The sequence below is a fragment of the Lampetra planeri genome, chromosome 60 (genome assembly GCF_965212315.1).
Source record: "Lampetra planeri chromosome 60, kcLamPlan1.2.h2, whole genome shotgun sequence".
NCBI classification, from domain to species: Eukaryota; Metazoa; Chordata; class Hyperoartia; order Petromyzontiformes; family Petromyzontidae; genus Lampetra; species Lampetra planeri.
This window is the reverse complement of record NC_136166.1, coordinates 448,674-468,839: the sequence shown is the minus strand read 5'-3', so window position 1 is coordinate 468,839 and position 20,166 is coordinate 448,674. Positions and strand designations below refer to the sequence as shown.

At 53.9% G+C, this 20,166-nt stretch overlaps 1 protein-coding gene across 2 annotated transcripts; it reads right to left on the bottom strand.

Annotated features, from left to right (window-relative positions):
* Nucleotides 1-10,333: 10,333 nt before the first annotated feature.
* LOC144736328 (uncharacterized) lies at nucleotides 10,334-19,454 on the bottom strand. Of its 2 annotated transcripts, none has more exons than XM_078618991.1 (5): nucleotides 19,151-19,454; nucleotides 14,691-15,711; nucleotides 13,634-13,790; nucleotides 12,962-13,067; nucleotides 10,334-11,800 (listed from the first exon to the last, which is right to left on the bottom strand). In XM_078618991.1, the coding sequence occupies exons 1-5, from the start codon at nucleotides 19,288-19,290 to the stop codon at nucleotides 11,791-11,793; spliced, it is 1,434 nt and encodes a 477-aa protein (XP_078475117.1). In that variant the 5' UTR covers nucleotides 19,291-19,454; the 3' UTR covers nucleotides 10,334-11,790. The 2 variants fall into 2 exon arrangements, with proteins under 2 accessions (XP_078475117.1, XP_078475118.1); XM_078618992.1 differs by having other exon boundaries at nucleotides 19,217-19,451.
* Nucleotides 19,455-20,166: the final 712 nt, after the last annotated feature.

Below are 20,166 nucleotides of genomic sequence, written 5' to 3'. Positions count from 1 at the left end.
ACCCATGCCCCCTCCCCCATGCCCCCCATCCCATGCCCCCTCCCCCATGCCCCCACCCATGCCCCCCCACCCATGCCCCCTCCCCCATGCCCCCCATCCCATGCCTCCTCCCCCATGCCCCCCACCCATGCCCCCCCACCCATGCCCCCCCACCCATGCCCCCTCCCCCATGCCCCCTCCCCCATGCCCCCCATCCCATGCCCCCTCCCCCATGCCCCCACCCATGCCCCCACCCATGCCCCCCCACCCATGCCCCCTCCCCCATGCCTCCCACCCATGCCCCCCCACCCATGCCCCCTCCCCCATGCCCCCCTCCCCCATGCCCCCCATCCCATGCCCCCTCCCCATGTCCCCACCCATGCCCCCCCACCCATGCCCCCTCCCCCATGCCCCCCATCCCATGCCTCCTCCCCCATGCCCCCCACCCATGCCCCCCCACCTATGCCCCCCATCCCATGCCCCCTCCCCCATGCCCCCCACCCATGCCCCCCCACCCATGCCCCCCCACCCATGCCCCCTCCCCCATGCCCCCCCACCCATGCCCCCTCCCCCATGCCCCCCATCCCATGCCTCCTCCCCCATGCCCCTCACCCCATGCCCCATCCATGGCCCCTCCCTCGTGCCCCCCCGCCCCCCGACTTGGCCGCTTCTCCATCCCGTGACCGTTGTGGAGTAAGGCAGCAAATTCAGACAAATCTCCACTTACCAAAAACATTTACACTCGATAGGTATATATACAGTAAATACATATACATATATATAAATATAGCAAAATATATATACTGTATAGATATAAAAAAACATACATAGATTTAAAGATATATATTCAAAATATGTATACTGTATAGATATAAAAAAAAATATTAAATATATAAAATACACAAAATGTATGAAATAAAAAATATGTAAATATACGGATGCATACAAAAACACACGCACATATATATAAGTATAAAGATATAGACAAATCCATCCGCACTATGAACTGTCACCTTCAACATCGTGACAGAGGAGAGTGGTGAGAGAGACACGGGAGAGAGACACGTGGGGAGAAACACGGGGAGAGAGAGACACGGGGAGAGAAACACGGGGAGAGAGACACGGGGAGAGTGGTGAGAGAGAGACACGGGGGGAGAGGCACGAGGAGAGAGACACGGGGAGAGAGACACGGGAGAGTGGTGAGAGAGAGACACGGGGAGAGAGACACGGGGAGAGAGACACGGGGAGAGTGGTGAGAGAGAGACACGGGGAGAGTGGTGAGAGAGAGACACGGGGAGACAGAGACACGGGGAGGGTGGTGAGAGAGAGACACGGGGAGAGACACGGGGAGAGACATGGGAGAGAGACACGGGGAGAGAGACACGGGGAGAGTGGTGAGAGAGAGAGACACTTGATTAAAGATGGAATTCAAGTCACACGTTGACTGTGCGAGCCCAAGCAGAGATAGCGAGTGTCATTGCCGATGCAGCATCATGATGATGATGATGATTAAAAGGCGTTAGGCGAAATCCTGAATATCGAAGGAAGCCCTTTGCCCCACCACCCATCACAACGGAGGTGCTTCGATTGCCTCGATTATGCAACAAAAAATCAACAAAGGCCTGAAGAAAATAATGAGGCTCGCATATTTGGGTCAAGGCGTTCACAAACTAAACGTGTGATGCGAGAGAGAGAGGGGGGGGCATGACTTAGGAACGATGTAATCGCATCATGCGGGAGGGTGCCACAGCGGGGAGACGGGATTTTCGCTCGCTCGCTCTCTCGCTCGCTTGCCACGCGGCACCAAATTGGGCCAAACTGCTGCGGGGAAGCACTCGGCGCAGGAATTACGAACGCGGTGGTGACAGAGATGTCAGTGGTGTGATGACGACGGTGTTTGTGGCGGTGGTTAATGTCGCTGTTGTCATAGCCGGCGTGCATCTTGCCAGCCAGTCCACGGCACCTGCTGAGTCTGTCCCGTGACCTCCTCCTGCACCTAGCCTGGCACAGCAGTCAACCCACGGCACCTGCTGAGTCTGTCCCGTGACCTCCTCCTGCACCTAGCCTGCCACAGCAGTCAACCCACGGCACCTGCCGGGTCTGTCCCGTGCCCTCCTGCACCTAGCCTGGCACAGCAGTCAACCCACGGCACCTGCCGGGTCTGTCCCGTGCCCTCCTGCACCTAGCCTGGCACAGCAGTCAACCCACGGCACCTGCCGGGTCTGTCCCGTGACCTCCTCCTGCACCTAGCCTGGCACAGCAGTCAACCCACGGCACCTGCTGAGTCTGTCCCGTGACCTCCTCCTGCACCTAGCCTGGCACAGCAGTCAACCCACGGCACCTGCCGGGTCTGTCCCGTGACCTCCTCCTGCCAGCGAGGCTTCGACACTTCACGTGGCCTCAAAGTGCACCTAGCCTGGCACGGGCGTCGTGGTGACGTCACCGTGACTTAGTGGCCTGTTGGTGTTGTCACTGGCGTGGATGATGAGTCTGTGAAAGAAAGTGCTTCAAAGAAAGCTGTCTCTGGTGTGGACCAATCAGGTTCGAAGACAATGCGAGGACTCTTAGAGCATGGTTTTGTTTGGTTTGCATGTTCACCACGAGTCGAGGCGATCAATGCAGGCATGACTCCTGGCAAAAGGTTTCAGTTTGGTGCTTTAACATCTGAACACAACTGTTTGATTGCCAGAAAGGGTAACACCCATTCTCAAAAGAGCTTTACAGCTCATCGGATTCCTCCAGTATCAATGTTCTGATTGTGGTGCTGGCCGAGAGCTGGCTTGCCCCTAGCAGTCTGTCAAGAGGCTACACGGGGCGCCTTTGTCTTTGTTAATGTGGTGGGGGGAGCGGTGGCGCAGCGGTTAGCGCCACGCTGTGCTTCAAACCCGGCCACCCGAGTTCCATTCCCGCTCACGGCCAACACCGGCGACGATTATCTAAATCGGTGCTGGGCCTCCCCTAGGTAGACTCGGCCTCAAACGAGTACCCGGCGCGGTGTGTAAACATCGCCACTGGGGAGACAAAGGCGGCCGGGCGTGGTGCTAGCCACCCACCCCCTCGTGTGCCGTTCCGGTCTTCAGAGGTGCTCGCTCACAGCACTTGCCTCAAACGTCTATGAAGGCTACACGGGGGATCTTTGTCTTTGTACATCCACAGTCGTCTCGTCGCTCCACTGCTGGATGAGGGGCCTCTCTCTCTCAGTGTCATCACCACCACCACCGTGGTCGCTCCACTGCTAGATGAGGGCCTCTCTCTCTCAATGTCACCACCACCACCACCGTGGTCACTTCACTGCTAGATGAGGGCCTCTCTCTCTCAGTGTCATCACCACCACCGTGGTCGCTTCACTGCTGGATGAGGGCCTCTCTCTCTCAGTGTCATCACCACCACCGTGGTCGCTTCACTGCTGGATGAGGGGCCTCTCTCTCTCAGTGTCATCATCACCACCACCGTGGTGGCTTCACTGCTAGATGTAGATCAGTGGGGCGATGTCTCCACCCTGGGCGTGTTCCCCAATCCGCGTTGTCGAGGCAGACCGTGGCACGATATCTGTCGCTGCTTTTTGATCTTTAGGCAACGTTTAACTTTAGAAGTTTTAGAAAACAAAGTGTTGTAAGTTATGGACGGCGTTTTAAGTAACGCGTTTATTGTTTAACATGTCCTTAATTCTAATCGACGACATATTACGTCTACGTTTGATCATTTGACAACGTATTTAAATGCCGGTTATTTTATTCACATGTTGGATACTTTAACTTGTTCATCTGCTGTTAACGATCAAACATATAATACCGCGGCAAATCAAACGTAAAGTATGTACGCAGTCGAACATAACAACACATGGCGTAGTTCACGTGAATGAAATACGACTGATATTCAACAACACAATCTTGTGACTCGTGGGTGCGTCTTACGATGCGTGCGCGAGACGAGATTTGTTGAACTTTCTTCGTCTTTCTTGGGCGTGCGTCTTAAAATCGGCAGCGTCTTATAATCCCGATTTAAATAAATACACATTACATATAATCTCCCCTCCCCCCCTCCACCCTGAATGACAATGCCCACTGACAGTGGTGATGCTGATAATGATAATGATGACAGCTAAACTAATATTACTCTTTGGTTCTTTCGGTAAAGTATAACATACCTAATGAAGATTAAAACGAATATCGTTCGTACAACGTGCGCGGGTAGCCTCACCTTGTCGGAGTTGGAGCATTGAATGATGACAACTTGGGACTCGAGGAGGAGAGAGGAGGGGGGGGGAGATGAAGGGAGAGAGGAGAGGTGAGAGGGAGTGGAGGGGGGAGAGACAGCGCAGAGGGATGAGAGGAGAGGGTTGAGAGGGTTGAGGGAGAGGAGCGCGTGGAGAGGGAATGGTTGGGAGAGAGGGGAGAGTAGAGAGAGGGTGAGAGAGAGAGAGAGGGGGGGGAGAGTGGAGAGAGAGAGGGTGAGAGAGAGAGATGTGACAGAGGGGGGAGAGAGAGGGGGGGAGAGTGGAGAGAGAGAGGGTGAGAGAGAGAGATGTGACAGAGGGGGGAGAGAGAGGGGGGGAGAGTGGAGAGAGAGAGGGTGAGAGAGAGATATGTGACAGAGGGGGGAGAGAGAGGGGGGGAGAGTGGAGAGAGAGATGGTGAGAGAGAGAGAGGGGGCTGAGTCGAGATAGGGGAGGCCCGGGACCAGTTCGGATAATCGTCGGCGGTGTCGACCTTGAGCTGGGATCGAACTGGGGGTGAACGGGTTCGTAGCGCAGCGCGCTAACCACTGCGCCACCGCTCCTCAATTGTACACTAAATATGCAGTACCTTCCTTTAAAAAAAAACAGAGGGGGGAGAGCAGAGAGAAATGGTGAGAGAGAGGGGGGAGAGTGTAGAGAGAGAGTGAGGGGGGGGTACATAAAGGAAAGCATTAAAAAACAAACAAACAAAAGCGAAATGATGAACGAAGCAAAGTGCCGACTACACCGAGCATCTTCTTGTCTCCTCTGATCGAGAGAGGGTGAGAGAGGGTGAGGGGGGAGAGTTTAGAAAGATGGGGTGAGTTTTGAGAGAATGTGAATAGTGAATGCATAAATGTGAATGCAGTGAGAAACCGTGAATGACTTCCATGTGAATGAGTGAGGCGTGAACGAATGAGACAATGTGAATGAGTGAGATAACGTACGGAGAGAGAATCACGGGGCCTGGAGCAGTGTGAATTGCAGACGACACAGCCGTGGAGTCAGCAGCACCACTCCCTCGCGTGCTGCTAACGCCACTTGCCCCACCGGTCTATTGAGGCTATACGGGGGATCTTTGTCTGTGCGTGTGTGTGTGAAAGTGGGGAGCCGTGACTCGGCTTCGATTCCCTGCTCACGGCCAACACCGGTGACGATTATCTGAACCGGTCCTGGGCCTCCCCTAGGTCGACTCGGCCTCAAATGAGTACCTGGTGCGTAGTAAACATCGCCACTGGGGAGACAAAGGCGGCCGGGCGTGGTGCTGGCCACCCACCCCCTCGTGCGCCTTGCCGGCCTTAACAGGTGCTCGCTAACAGCACTTGCCCCTACAGTCTGTGGAGGCTATACGACAAGACGGTCTGTAACGGGGAGCTTTGTCTTTGTCACGGTGCGCTAACCACTGCGCCACCGCTCCGACACACATCGACTCTTGAACACAATCACACTTAACCGCACCACTGGAACAAAGATAAAGACGAAGATCCCCCGTGTAGCCTTACCAGACTGTTAGGGCAAGTGCTGTTTAGCGAGCAGCAGCACCTGTGAAGGCCGGCACGGCACACGATGGGATCGGGTGGCCAGCACCACGCCCGGCCACCTTTGTCTCCCCAGTGACGATGTTTATTGCACGCCGCACCAGGTACTCATTTGAGGCTGAGTCGACCTAGAGGGAGGCCCAGCGTCGGTTCAAAACATTCCCCACGGGAGCACGTGCACGCGCGCATGGGGGTGGATGGGTTTTCCGAACGTATCAGGCAGGGCTTCAGCGTCTACACGGGCAGATGCCTGGGACGCATTTGGCTGATACAGAGGCAGGCGGATTCCATTGGTCTGTGTGTGGTGTCACATGTGTGGTGTGTGTGTGTCACATGTGTGGTCCGCGTGTCACATGTGTGGTCTGTGTGTCACATGTGTGGTGTGTGTGTCATATGTGTGGTCTGCGTGTGTGTCACATGTGTGGTGTGTGTGTGTCACATGTCTGTCACATGCACGCATGCCAGAGCCCAGTCACGATACCCAAGGTGCACACGTGACCCACACTCTGTTGAACCTCCCCCAGGACGGAGTGGACTATAACAGATTTTAAGATAGAAAGCAAGTTGAGGTCAATGCACAACACACTTTTATTTGTACCCAAAAGTATTAAATACATTTAAATTGACCCCCAGAATTAATCACATCTGATGTGCTCAATACCAGTGGGCGGTTTCCTTCCAGTGTGTTCAAGTGTCTTGATGCAAGCCGCACACTTTTATTGAGCACATCAAATGTGATTCATTCTGGGGTCAAAATAATGTATTTTCTACTATTGAGTGCGAATAAAAGTGTGTGGTCTTTGGAAAAAAATATTTGTTTACCGTAAAAAAATATATATATGACATTCTTTTTTTTAGTCTCATTGTTATTTACTTAATTAAAACTTCAATGTAAATTCTGGTAATTTTCACACAGTAAGATTATGTAATGTTGAAGTTCAGTTGTGTGTTGGCTCTCCAACACACAACCGATTAGTGCTGTACTAGTATACTACACTACACTATACACTACACACTAGTGCTGTACTAGTGATGAATTGGCCACGTTCTGTTTACGTGACACTAACCCTTACTCGTTGGCTGTGTCGGGTGTTGGCGGGTTTAACGACACATTTATATAATTACGCGATCTAACCCAAAACACCTCTATTTTGGATATTGGTCGCGAAAGCCTTCGTGTTAAACTGCATCTACATTCCGTTGACCCCAGAATGAATCAAATTTGATTCGTTAAACATTTTAAATAAATCTTGTAAATTGCATTTTCGATTTTTAGTTTAAGCGATTTCATTTATTAATTGTAATCTTGTGCATACGTATAAATTCATTCTAAGATCTAAATCCAGACAATAACAATAGTCAATTGTTGTCTGGATAATCCTAATATATTTGAAACAGTGAAATAAAAAATGTTCGTGAAGAATCCACGAAGAGAGGCCCAGGATCGGTGGGACCTGAAGCGGTTCTTTAAACGAAATCTTGAATCGTCTCGGAGGGCGACGATGAGTTTGTGTGTGGAAAGTGTCAACTCGTGAGACTTCGGAGATCCGACGATATTAGGCGTCAAAGATATGAAAGAATATAAACAAGACAGCAGGGCAAGTTAAATACAAGTGGAAAATAACAAAAATAGAATCTCACCCAGATGGAGTGGAACAATATAGAGACCCATAGACTCACACAAAGACCCATACATAGAGACCCACAGACTCATTGAGAGACCCATAGACTCACACAAAGACCCATAGACTCACATAGAGAAGCATAGACTCACACAGAGACCTATATTCTCATAGAGACCTATATTCTCATAGAGACCCGCAGACTCACGCAGAGAACCATAGACTTAGTCAGAAAACCATAGAGACCCATAGCATCACACTCAGAGACCCATAGACTCACACAGAGACCCATACATAGAGACCCACTGACTCACTCAGAGACCCACTGACTCGCTCAGAGATCCATAGACTCAGACGCATAAACTCACACAGAGAACCATACACAGAGTCCCACAGACTCACACAGAGACCCATAGACTCACACAGAGACCCACAGACTCACACAGAGACCCATAGACTCACACAGAGACCCATACATAGAGACCCACAGACTCACTCAGAGACCCACAGACTCACACATAGACCCATAGACTCAGACGCTTAGACTCACACAGAGACAAATACACAGAGACCCACATACTCACTCAGAGACCCATAGACTCACACAGAGACCCATACACAGAGACCTACAGACTCACTCAGAGACCCATAGACTCACACATAGACCCATAGACTCAGACGCACAGACTCACACAGAGACAAATACACAGACACCCACTCAGAGACCCACAGACTCACACAGAGACCCACAGACTCACACAGAGACCCACAGACTCACACAGAGACCCACACACAGACCCATACACAGAGACCCAGAGACTCACACAGAGACCCATACACTCACTGAGGCTAGGGCGGAATGTATGAGGATGGGGGGGGGAGGTCCGTGCCCACCAGCGACTCGCTGGCAGCAGCAGCAGTTTAACGGGAGCTCACGTGGGGATCTGAGAGTGGAGCCGTGTGATGGGAAGGCGTTGGACGAAACCCAGCAGAGAGCTCTGATCTCTTATCTAATGCCTCGGCTTGCGGCTCATAATCCTCCCATTAAGGCATCGAGTGTTTTGGGTGGCCTCTGCATCGTGTTACATTCCTGGTTAATGCGCTGTAGTGTTGTGTTCAATCAGACACAGACCTTACTCACAGCTAACCACTCAACTCCATCACAGTCTCTGTAGCTAACCACTCACTGCTGCCACAGAGAAGACTCAGGACTAAAAGATCAAAAATGTGCCGACTCGTTCGTGAATGCTGGCGCAACTAAAAGGTGGGGGGGCTGGGTGGGTGGGGGGCAATACATTAAATTCTCACTCTGGTCATATGTTCGCATTGTTCCAGTCACGCAGCAATCGGCTCACTGACCCAGAGGTCACGGGGCCGCATTGCAGTGGACACGTGAAATCCCGCCCGGTGCTCACTCACTCACACCACTCACCCACCCACCGCGCGCTCACCCCACGTGGTACAAAAGCGCCGTCACACGCAGCTCACAAGACCAGCAAACTGGGCAAGCCCCCGCCCTCCAATCCAAGTGAGCCTCCTCCCCCCCCCCCCGTGACTTTGTCAAGGACGAGTGTAAGTTCTCAGCTATATTAGCTGCAGACGCCCCGTGCATAACAAACAAAACCCCCAAAAATCCACTCGGAACGCACGCCCGATCTCGGGCACTCGCAAAAGCTGCGTTCATCCCGGACAGAAGCATTGGGATGGCGGGCGGCCACCACCACGAACAGACGAACAGGTCACCACGCACGAACAGACGAACAGGTCACCACGCACGAACAGACGAACAGGTCACCACGCACGAACAGACGAACAGGTCACCACTCACGAACAGACGAACAGGTCACCACACACGAACAGACGAACAGGTCACCACGCACGAACAGACGAACAGGTCACCACTCACGAACAGACGAACAGGTCACCACGCACGAACAGACGAACAGGTCACCACTCACGAACAGACGAACAGGTCACCACTCACGAACAGACGAACAGGTCACCACACACGAACAGACGAACAGGTCACCACTCACGAACAGACGAACAGGTCACCACTAACGAACAGACGAACAGGTCACCACACACGAACAGGTCACCATGCACGAACAGACGAACAGGTCACCACTCACGAACAGACGAACAGGTCACCACGCACGAACAGACGAACAGGTCACCACTCACAAACAGACGAACAGGTCACCACTCACGAACAGACGAACAGGTCACCACTCACTAACAGACCGTCACGCACGAACAGGTCGTCACGGGATGCCGCAACGACGTGGTGGGCGACGGGAAAGGGACGACGCAAAACTTCAACTGCACCGCTGCATCGTCCACCGAAACCGCGACCTTCAATTCGGCACGGTCGCCACCGTCGCACCGGACAAAACGACAAAGCTTGCCCAGCCTGCATCGCACACAACGCGCCACACACACACACATCATCTTCTGTAACGCTGGCAGCAACGTCACCATAATCCCCCTCTTGCCGCTGCTGCTGCCGCTGCTCAGCTGACAAGTCACACGCACCGGCGGGTCATCGCCGGCGCGCCGAGCCGACAGCCCCCGACACTTCCCAAGCGATGGTGCAGCCGCCGCCTTCACACACAACACAAAGGCCACGTGCTTCTCCCTCCGATCCACCGTGGCAGCCCCCCCCCCCCCGCAAGTCGAACGACACACAAGCCTGAGCCCTGCTGATGAGCCGCTCTATGTCGAAACCGGTTCAGTTTTGCTCGTGCTCTGGATTGAAAATTAGTTGCGTATTGACAATAATTTCTTTAGAACTCAATCGAGATCTGTGTTTAGTGTTGTCCTTGCCCCCCCCCACCCGCGCCTCCGATGAGCACGGTTGGCTACGTACGGTGCAAAAGAAGTCCAACGCACATGCGGAATGAATCGATGCAAGGCCGTGCTGGCTGATGGGTTGTGGTTGTCAGAAACACGCGTGAAATCAGCGACACGGAGAGCCATTTTCGTGAAATTAAATTCAACTTTATTTATCCCGCGCCACCGTTTCCGCGCGGGCGAGAGGGAGTGACGAAGGAACCCCACAAAAAGTAAAATCGTCGGCGGCGTTGCGACATTTTGACGACGAGCAAAATCACGATGCGCTTCGTCGCAATCTTCCACGTTTGGGCGGCAGGAAGATCGGAAAAGAAAAGAACGGTGAAAAAGTTACGGTCACCCGGTAATATTCGATGGCGTGCTGTGCGCAGCGCACAACTGTTTTCTTTGGGTTAGTGCCACTCCGGAAAAGCCAATTCGTACCGTGGACTTTCCACGAAACTTGCTCCGAGGTTTGCCAAGCGCAGACGAGGGGCATCCCGCGTCTGGGTTGAGCAGCGACACGCACGGACCGTCAGCGCCAGCTCAGGAGTGCCTCGGTTGCCTGTCGAGATTTTTCTTTTCGCAGGGGGCTCCTACGAGAACGTGAGCGGCAATCTCCACAAATACAGTCGAGACAATCGATTATCCGGTGGCTTCGGATTTTCAAAAGCGCCAGATAATTACTAATCACACCATCATTTAACTTTGCTTATTTTTGCACATTCTTGAATGAAGTTATGCTTTTAGGTGTTGTTTTTTTAGAGTTTTTAATTCGTTTACCACGTGAAATTGGCATAAATAAACAAAGACCAAAATAAATATCCGACTTTAAAAAGTTGCTGAATTTACTGCACCGTACTTACATCTTCAATTTCAAAGACTCTGCCTGTGGTGCTGTATACACGTGCAGTATTGTCATTGTTTAAGTTGTATGTAGTGTATAATGTACCGTATACAATATTTAACATTGAAATCAAGCGTAGCTACTTTTTTCGTCACGAGCACGGTGCCGATCGCCAGACTGGTTACCGGCTTTCGAACGGTTTTGCCGAATTCGCCGGATCGGCCCAGGACCGCCGGATAACGTTGGAAGCTGCCGGATAATCGATGACCGACTGTATTTTGCTACTGGCTGGCTTTCCGTGGTTGCGCTGCGTAGCTCTTCAACGCGATTCCGGGTTGCACCGGAGGGAGCTCCGGTCAGTGTTTGGTCTACTCTTCCATTGCCGGCCGTTCGTCTTGGAAAAACGTGGGCGTCGCCCACACTTCACCCGACCGCACGTCGCGATCCGCCGATGAGCTACACGCGATGATGTACCCACGTGTGTCGCGCCGTAACTCTGCGAGGCGGTCAAAGTTATAGAAAATACGCGAAAGGAAAGCATTGCCACACGTGGTTTTATACAGGGTACGCCCATGCACCTATTTTAATGGTCGACACACGAACACAAACGTTTAAATTAAGGGGTTTGGGTGACGTGGCGGTCACGTCAAGAGCCACGGAGCCTGCACCGTCGGAGGGGGGGGCCTTGGTTTGAATCCGGGTCCCATCCGCCCCCCGCGATTCAACCGGCTCCCCGGGTGACGAGCTCCCGTGTGGTCACCATGCGCTGCGGACAGAGACGCGTCGCCGAGAGGTTTGACGCGGGTTGTACAAGAAAAATACATTCGCTTAAAACGTACCTGGTTCAGCCTGCCATTCGCAGATTACATCTTGAGAGCAAATGTTACAAGGGACACGGTTGTAGACTAACCCCGTTACTTTTTTTATTGCGCGGTTTTAACGATTGATTGGATGATAATAATTAACGTACGGGGGGGGGGAAGGGAGGGGGGGCATAACTTTTAGAAAGGCCACTTCAAAGAAATAGAAGTTTTAATGATTTATTGAAGATGTAATAAACGTGCTCCGCCGTTGTTAAAACAACTCCCGTTGCCGAGAGATGGAACCGAGGGAAAAGCCCCGGCCTGCAAGTGCAGAGACGCTAACCACGACACTGCAGGAGCATCCCCCACGTGCACGCTTTTGCCACGTGGCGGCTAAGTGGGCGACAATTTACCGCCCCCCGCACTTTGACAAGACGGTGGTGGCGGTCGCGGATTGCATCGTACGGCGCCTCCGATGGCTGCGGGGTGTAGGTGACGCGATTGCGAGCGGCACGAGAGGCGCGTTGGGAAAGCAATCGATTCTCGCGCGGCACAAACCGATCCCGACCGGTCAGCCCTCGCACGCCCAGTGCCGAGTGAGGCCACGCGCGCGTGTGAAGAGCGTCGTTGGAACTGCTTGTTGCGTGTTAGTTTGTTGTCCTTCCCCCGCACCTCCGACTAGCACGGTTGGCTACGTACGGTGCGAAAGAAGTCCAACATTCGTACACATTCCGCTTACACGTTGAGAGTATGCGAGAGGGCATGTGTATGTGTGCGTGTCTATGCATGGTACGTTCGACTGTAATCCTTTGCGTTCACCATGTGTGTATGTACACACAGGGTGCTTCAAAAAAATGTTTTAACACTTCTGAGAATTTGCAACAACACCACGAGAAATGTGCCCCCGGGATCTGGAGACCACCTGGAGAAGATTCCAGGCCACGTGTTGACAACGATGGCGAACAAGTGGAAACTCTTTGATTAACATGCACATTTGTTATCATGTTACAGTCAATTATAATCCGTTATTTTTTCCATTAAAAACGACAGTCCCATATAAGTGTTAACAAATAATGTGGAGCACCCTGCGAGTATGTACTGCACGTTCACTCGTATTCCATCACCAGCGGGGGTCCCAGGCCGGCCTGGCGCTCAGCAGCGACCGCGGCTGGAGGCCGTGGACACGATCGCCACGGGACCCAAAGGAGCTGGACGCACGGGTGCTTCCCTCTGCGACACACGCACACGCAGCAAAGACAAAGATCGCCGTGTAGCCTCCACGGGCCGTGGGGGCAAAGTGCTGTCAGCGAGTGGCACCGATTAAGGTCGGGACCGTCGCACGGAGGAAGCGGCGGCCGGCTACCTTCATCTCCCCAGCGCTGATGTTTTATACACATCGCACCAGGTACTCGTTTAAGGCTCGGCGGACCGGGAGGAGGCCCAGGACCGATTCAGAGATACGTCACCGGTGTTAGCCGTGAGCGGGAATCGAACTCGGGTCGCCGAGTTTGCAACGCGGCGCTAAGCGCTACTCTACCGCTCCCCACCCATAGACACACACAATAACGCACATAAATGCACGCAAATACATCTACGGAAAGACAAAAATCCCCCGTATAGCCTCAGAAGACTGTTGGGGCAAGTTCTGTTAGCGACCACCTATGGAGGCCGGCAAGGCACACGAGTGGGTGGGTGGCCAACGCCACAACCGACCGCCTTTGTCTCCCCCGCTAATACATCCATCGACACGCTCGCACACACAAAGACACACGGACACACAACAAAGACTGACGTACCGGTGGCTCGGCCCTGGGACTTGGACCTGTGCGAGGCTGGCCGGGAGGATGACAACGGGGGCAGGGGCTGCCCCGTGAGACGCGCGTGGTCACGCAGCTGCTCGGCGCGCCGCAGCCCAGGGGACACCTTGGCCGCCTCGAGCCGCTTCAGCAAGGCCTGGCGGCAGACGGCACAGCGGCGCGCACACACACACGCAGCACACACACACGCAGCACGTACACACAGCACACACACACGCAGCACGCACACACACACACACGCGGCACACAGCACAGAGGCGCGCGCACACACACGCAGCACGCACACACGCAGCACGCACGCACACACACACGCAGCACGCACACACACAGCACACACACAGCACACACACACAACACACACACACGCAGCACGCTGCAGTGGACGGTGTGTACTGCCCGCATGGACATGCCGACCGGAAACGTGGACATCAACGCTAAATAATTTGTTTTAGATAGGCTGCGATAAGGGACTTACATCTCAAATTGGTACATTTGAAAGAGCAACCCCGTTGGCAGGTGTAGTAACAAGACGTGTGCCGGGTGCCACGTGTCCACGTTCGCCGCTGCATCTCAAAAGTGCCGCGGGCGGCTCGCCGTTCATTTCATTTCGAGAGGCGTCGTGGCGGCGCCGTTGTTTTTAAAGACATCTTTACTCACCGCAGACAACCGCAGCGCCAATCTGTCACACGCCCTCCCACATGGCCTTGTACGTGTGCACGTTGAACTTGTTCTGCGCTGTACGTAGCAAACCGTGCTAATCGGAGGTGCGGGAGGTCTCGGTACGGATAACGTTACTTTAGTTTTTCGTCTACGCCATCGGAACGGAATCGTAAGATGACGTGCACGTAGTTATCAGAACGGGACCGGGTTCAACAGGCTGCTTGCAGTTTCATAACGCTACACCCACATTACAAACATACGCAACTGGACGACTTAACAATAAAATTCGCACCTCCAATTCGCGCGGTTGGCTAAGTACGGTGTGAAAGCAGTTCAACGTACATACGAACAACAACATCTCTGCGTGCATCCTCACATAATTGGCTCTCTCGATGCGCATGTGCTCTCTCTGCCGGTTCTTGGCGGAGGGGCTGGCACGAGCGCCCAGCACCGGCGCCGGCGCCGCCTCGCGGCAGGGCCTCCCGGCGCAATCCCTGCCGCCTCTCCCCACTCCTCCACCTCCCCGTACTCCTCCCCCCGCCGGCCCCGGCGCCGTCGACTTGTGGCAGAGCTCGCGCAGCAGCCGCCGATTCTCTCGCTCGATGCGCTCGCACTCGGCGTTGTTGAACGAGAAATTCCGTCTGCCCGCCGACGTCCGCCGGCTCCCGGCGCTGGCGGCGGCGACGGCGCCCGGCGCGCGCCCCCTTCTCTCGCTCAACACCGACCGCAGCAGGTCGTCAAACTCCTCCTCGCCGCTGTCACCTTCCCGTTTGCCGGCGCCCGCCGGCGTCGCCGGATCCTCGCGAGCGGCCAGCGGACGCTCGCGCCCGCGCAGACGGAAGTTCAGGTTCTCCTGCCGCGGCGGCGGCCGCCGGTCGTGCCGCCGGCGCGCGTCCCGGGGGCTGCTGCCGGCGGACGAGAGCGGCGTCACATCGGTCACGCTGCCGCCCGACTCGCTGCCGCAGGCGCCGTCGCGAGCCGGCGCGGCGCCTCCGAGGCATTCTCCGCAGTGCGCCACCGACTCGGCGCGCAGCCGGCGCAGCCGCTTGCGCGCCTCCTCCAGGCAGTCGTCGAAGTCGTCCGAGTAGCACTCGTCGTCCCCGGCTCTCGGAGTCCCCGTCGGGATTTTCATTTCCAGTTTCGCGCGACAGTTCGGCCCCTTCCGGCAGGCGGCAGACGACGTCAGGTCCGAGTCGGAGTCGTCGGAGAGAAGAGGAGGAGTGGTGACGCTCTTCCTGCCTGGGGAGCGAGCCCGGGGCGAGCGGCCGTAGCTGTTGAAGCTGCTGCTGCTGCTGCTGAAGCTGCCGCTGCTGCTGCTGCTGCAGTCGTCGTCGCTGTGGGTGGGAGGCGATCGCTTGCCCTCTCCCTTGTCGAGCGGATTGGCTGGCATCTCGAGCCTGTGTTGTGCACAGAAGACGTTATTTACACAAACGTCACCTCAAATGTACAGCATCAAGTCAAAGATTAAGTTGATTTCACTTTTCTATGGGAACCTCATTTGCCAGTAAAAATATGATAATTGGTTCTTTACCCTTCTATCTGGCAACAAAACTGACACCTTTTTACAAGGAGTCATGTTTGCATAGACCGCAATACCTGCAGTCATAATACAAACAAAAGAACATAACTCTGATAATGTGCACTGTCCTTAAAGTTGATTGATCCACACCCGAGACAGCTTTCCTTAGAGCCTAGTCTCATATGGGTTGGACCAGATGACGCCAAAAGGCGCACAACTCAAAGACAATGCACCATCAGAGTATGAGAGCTCGGGGCAAGCATCTACACTATGGGAACCTCATTTGCCAGTAAAAATATGATAATTGGTTCTTTACCCTTCTATCTGGCAACAGATAGAAGGGTAAAGAACCAATTATCATATTTTTACTGGCAATTATCATATTTTTACTGGCAAATGAGGTTCCCATAGTGTAGATGCTTGCCCCGAGCTCTCATACTCTGATGGTGCATTGTCTTTGAGTTGTGCGCCTTTTGGCGTCATCTGGTCCAACCCATATGAGACTAGGCTCTAAGGAAAGCTGTCTCGGGTGTGGATCAATCAACTTTAAGGACAGTGCACATTATTAGAGTTATGTTCTTTTGTTTGTATTATGACTGCAGGTATTGCGGTCTATGCAAACATGACTCCTTGTAAAAAGGTGTCAGTTTTGTTGCCAGATAGAAGGGTAAAGAACCAATTATCATATTTTTACTGGCAAATGAGGTTCCCATAGTGTAGATGCTTGCCCCGAGCTCTCATACTCTGATGGTGCATTGTCTTTGAGTTGTGCGCCTTTTGGCGTCATCTGGTCCAACCCATATGAGACTAGGCTCTAAGGAAAGCTGTCTCGGGTGTGGATCAATCAACTTTAAGGACAGTGCACATTATCAGAGTTATGTTCTTTTGTTTGTATTATGACTGCAGGTATTGCGGTCTATGCAAACATGACTCCTTGTAAAAAGGTGTCAGTTTTGTTGCCAGATAGAAGGGTAAAGAACCAATTATCTTGATTTCACTTGTTACACGGATGATCCCTCGATCAGTGGTGCGTAAGCGCAGCAGCAACACAACAAAGACGAAAACATCACCAATTGCGGTTTTAACTTGAACATTATCGAGGTCCTGCATAGAATTCCCGGAGTCCAAGGGGGCTGTGCCATCGGCAAAAAAGTTTCTAATGTCAGAGCGCACATTGCAGATGCCCAGATTGTTGGCGTGAAGAAAAACAAACTTTATAGTTGCCCGGCACAGAGCCCTGGGGAACTCCCTTAGCCATGGGGGTTCTGTCAGGTGGCCTAATGTTGACGGAGACGACTGGAAATCGGTCAGAGATGTTGCACGTGGAGTTGATTTCGCAATCTGAAATGTGTTTGGCATTTTAGCCTTTCCAACGCGACAGCAGTGAACTGGTGTCAAACGCTTTGGACAAGTCGAGGAGTGGTGTAGTATGTGGTTGCGGAATGTGTGGTTGTGTGTAGTGGTCTAGTGTGTGGTTGTGTGTAGTGGTGTAGTGTGTGGTTGTGTGTAGTGGTGTAGTGTGTGGTGGTGTAGTGTGTAGTGGTGTAGTGTGTAGTGGTGCAGTGTGTGGTTGTGTAAGCAAATGCCATTTTCAATCAACAGATGGATAAAGGCATCTGCACGAATGGGTTTGTCTTCTTCTTTGAACCATACTTCACCACGCTGGTATATGCGTGTGGCTGACACGTAAACCTGTCCACCCCTTACCAGTGCCCGACTTCATCACAGACCACTTCAGATCTTTATAGGTTACCCCGTGCCCCTTATACATCTCTACGTTCATTCTACAAAGTCCCATCATCACAAGGGAGAAACACAAAGACATTTTTTCTTGTCGTTTCCGGTTTTGATACGGCCGGCACAAGAACACAGAGTGTGTCCTGCATTGTGCAGAGAGGTTAGATGCCGCTACTCAGCTGCAGATCCACGACGATTACAATGCTCACACATCCACGTGTTGTCGAGCACGAGGCGAGAGCGTCAGTGGAGGCGTGGGACAGCAACAACAACAAAGTGCTTTCGTGACTGCAGGGATTCATCTTCTTGGTTCTTTCGGTAAAAGTCACGTATAATGGAAATAATAAAATATTACAAATAAAACATAATAAAATACAATTCTCACGACGTTCTTTTGTCAAGGCGCTCTTCGCCCCTCCACCCCAGCTTAAATAGTCGCTCCAAGCCTGGGGCTTGTCATTCAGACTCTGTCTCCTCGACAGACCTGTTCTCCACCTGAGGACAGCTACTTGCGTTGTGGCCGAAACGTCGTGAGAATTATTTAATGTTTTATTTTTATTATTTTATTATTTCCATTCTACGTTACTTTACCGAAAGAACCAAGAAGAACAACAAAGAGCTTTACAGCTTATCGGATTCGGATAATTTTATTTCTATTATTATTTATATTATTTATTTTTACCCACGTGACTTTACCGAACAAACCTACGGGTACTCATCGGATTCATTCCTCCGTTGTAGGCAACTCTTGATTCCCTATCGCGTGATGTGCCCCCCCCCCACTTCGTACTTGTGGGGTCGTTCGTTCATTGCGCAGCGTTCGCAACGAACCCATCAACAACATCAACAACATCAAGCGCCGTCACGCCACTGTGGCTTGTGCCAGGCTAGGTGCACACCTCTGAGGGGGGCGGAACCCCGAGGTTGTCAACGGGGTTGACGGCGATGACCGGCGCGGGGAAGTATGGTCAAGTAAGGCCTCGTGGCGCGCATGGAAAGTCATTAGACGATTTAAAAAAATATATTTTGAGCAGGGAAGGACGCCCTGAGCTATCTTCATAGATCTTTTGTCAGAAGCGACCTGGCCACAAATGATGGCCCCAGCTTCGTGTCTTATCTCCGTGTGGAGATTTGTTATATCGGCCTCGTCCTCTTGAACTGCGCGCGGCTCTACATGTGTAAGGGACGGCCCGGAGACACGCAAACTCCAAATACACAGCAGCAGCAGCAGGCGTCAGGGTCGGGATGGAACCCACAACCTCCTGCAGACCAGACGAGGTAGTCAACATCTCTTAGCCACCGTGATGATGATGAGAGAGAGACACGCAAACTACAAATATACAGCAAGCAGGCGTCGTCAGGGTCGGCATCAAACCCCTGCTATACCAGGCGAGGTAGGCTCACCACACGTGTGTGTGGTGTGTGCGTGTGTTGTGTGTGTGTGGTGTGTGCGTGTGTTGTGTGTGTGTGGTATGTGTGTGTGTGGTGTGTGGTGCGTGTGGTGTGCGTGTGGTGCGTGTGTGGTGTGTGTGTTGTGTGTGTGTGTTGTGTGCGTGATATTTATTCTTTAAGTTTCAAACCGCCGCGTGTGAGCGTTAGTCGTCGTCGTTGTTGCGAGCGGCGCTCGAAGGCCGCGCACGGCGCACCTGGCGGGCGGAGACGGCGACTCGCGGGCGCCGTCCGAGTCGAAGAAGGAGTCGAGACCCGCGCCTTGCTCCATCGAGTCTCGGGGACTCGCGGGTTGTTAGAGACTCGGGGGGCTGTTGAGCGACGACGACAACAACAACGAAGACGACGACTCGGGGTGGAGGAGGAGGGGGTGGGCTGGAGGGGGTCAAACGGTCGCCGTCCGGCGCCCGCTCGCGACTCGGAAACCGCCGCGATTCAAACTCCCCCCCCCCATCACCCCCCCCATCACCCCCACCCATCACCCCCCCCATCACCCCCACCCCTCACCCCCCCCCATCACCCCCACCCCTCACCCCCCCCCCATCACCCCCCCCCCATCACCCCCCCCACTCCTCCCCATCACCCCCACCCCTCACTCCCCCCCCATCACCCCCCCACTCCCCCCATCACCCCCACCCACTCCCCCCCATCACCCCCACCCCTCACCCCCCATCACCTCTCACCCCCACTCCTCACCCCCCCCATCACCCCCACCCCTCACCCCCCATCACCTCTCACCCCCACTCCTCACCCCCCCCATCACCCCTCACCCCCCCCATCACCCCCCCACCCCTCACTCCCCCCCATCACCTTCCACTCCCCCCATCACCCCCACCCCTCACCCCCAATCACCCTCACCCCCCACTCCCTCCCATCACCCCCACCCCTCACCCCCCCATCACCTCTCACCCCCCACTCCTCACCCCCACTCCTCACCCCCTCCCATTACCCCCACTCCCCCCCATCACCCCCACCCCTCACCCCCACTCCCACCCATCACCCCCACCCCTCACCCCCCACTCCCACCCATCACCCCCACCCCTCAACCCCCACTCCCACCCATCACCCCCACCCCTCACCCCCACTCCCCCCATCACCCCCACCCCTCACCCCCCACTCCCACCCATCACCCCCACCCCTCAACCCC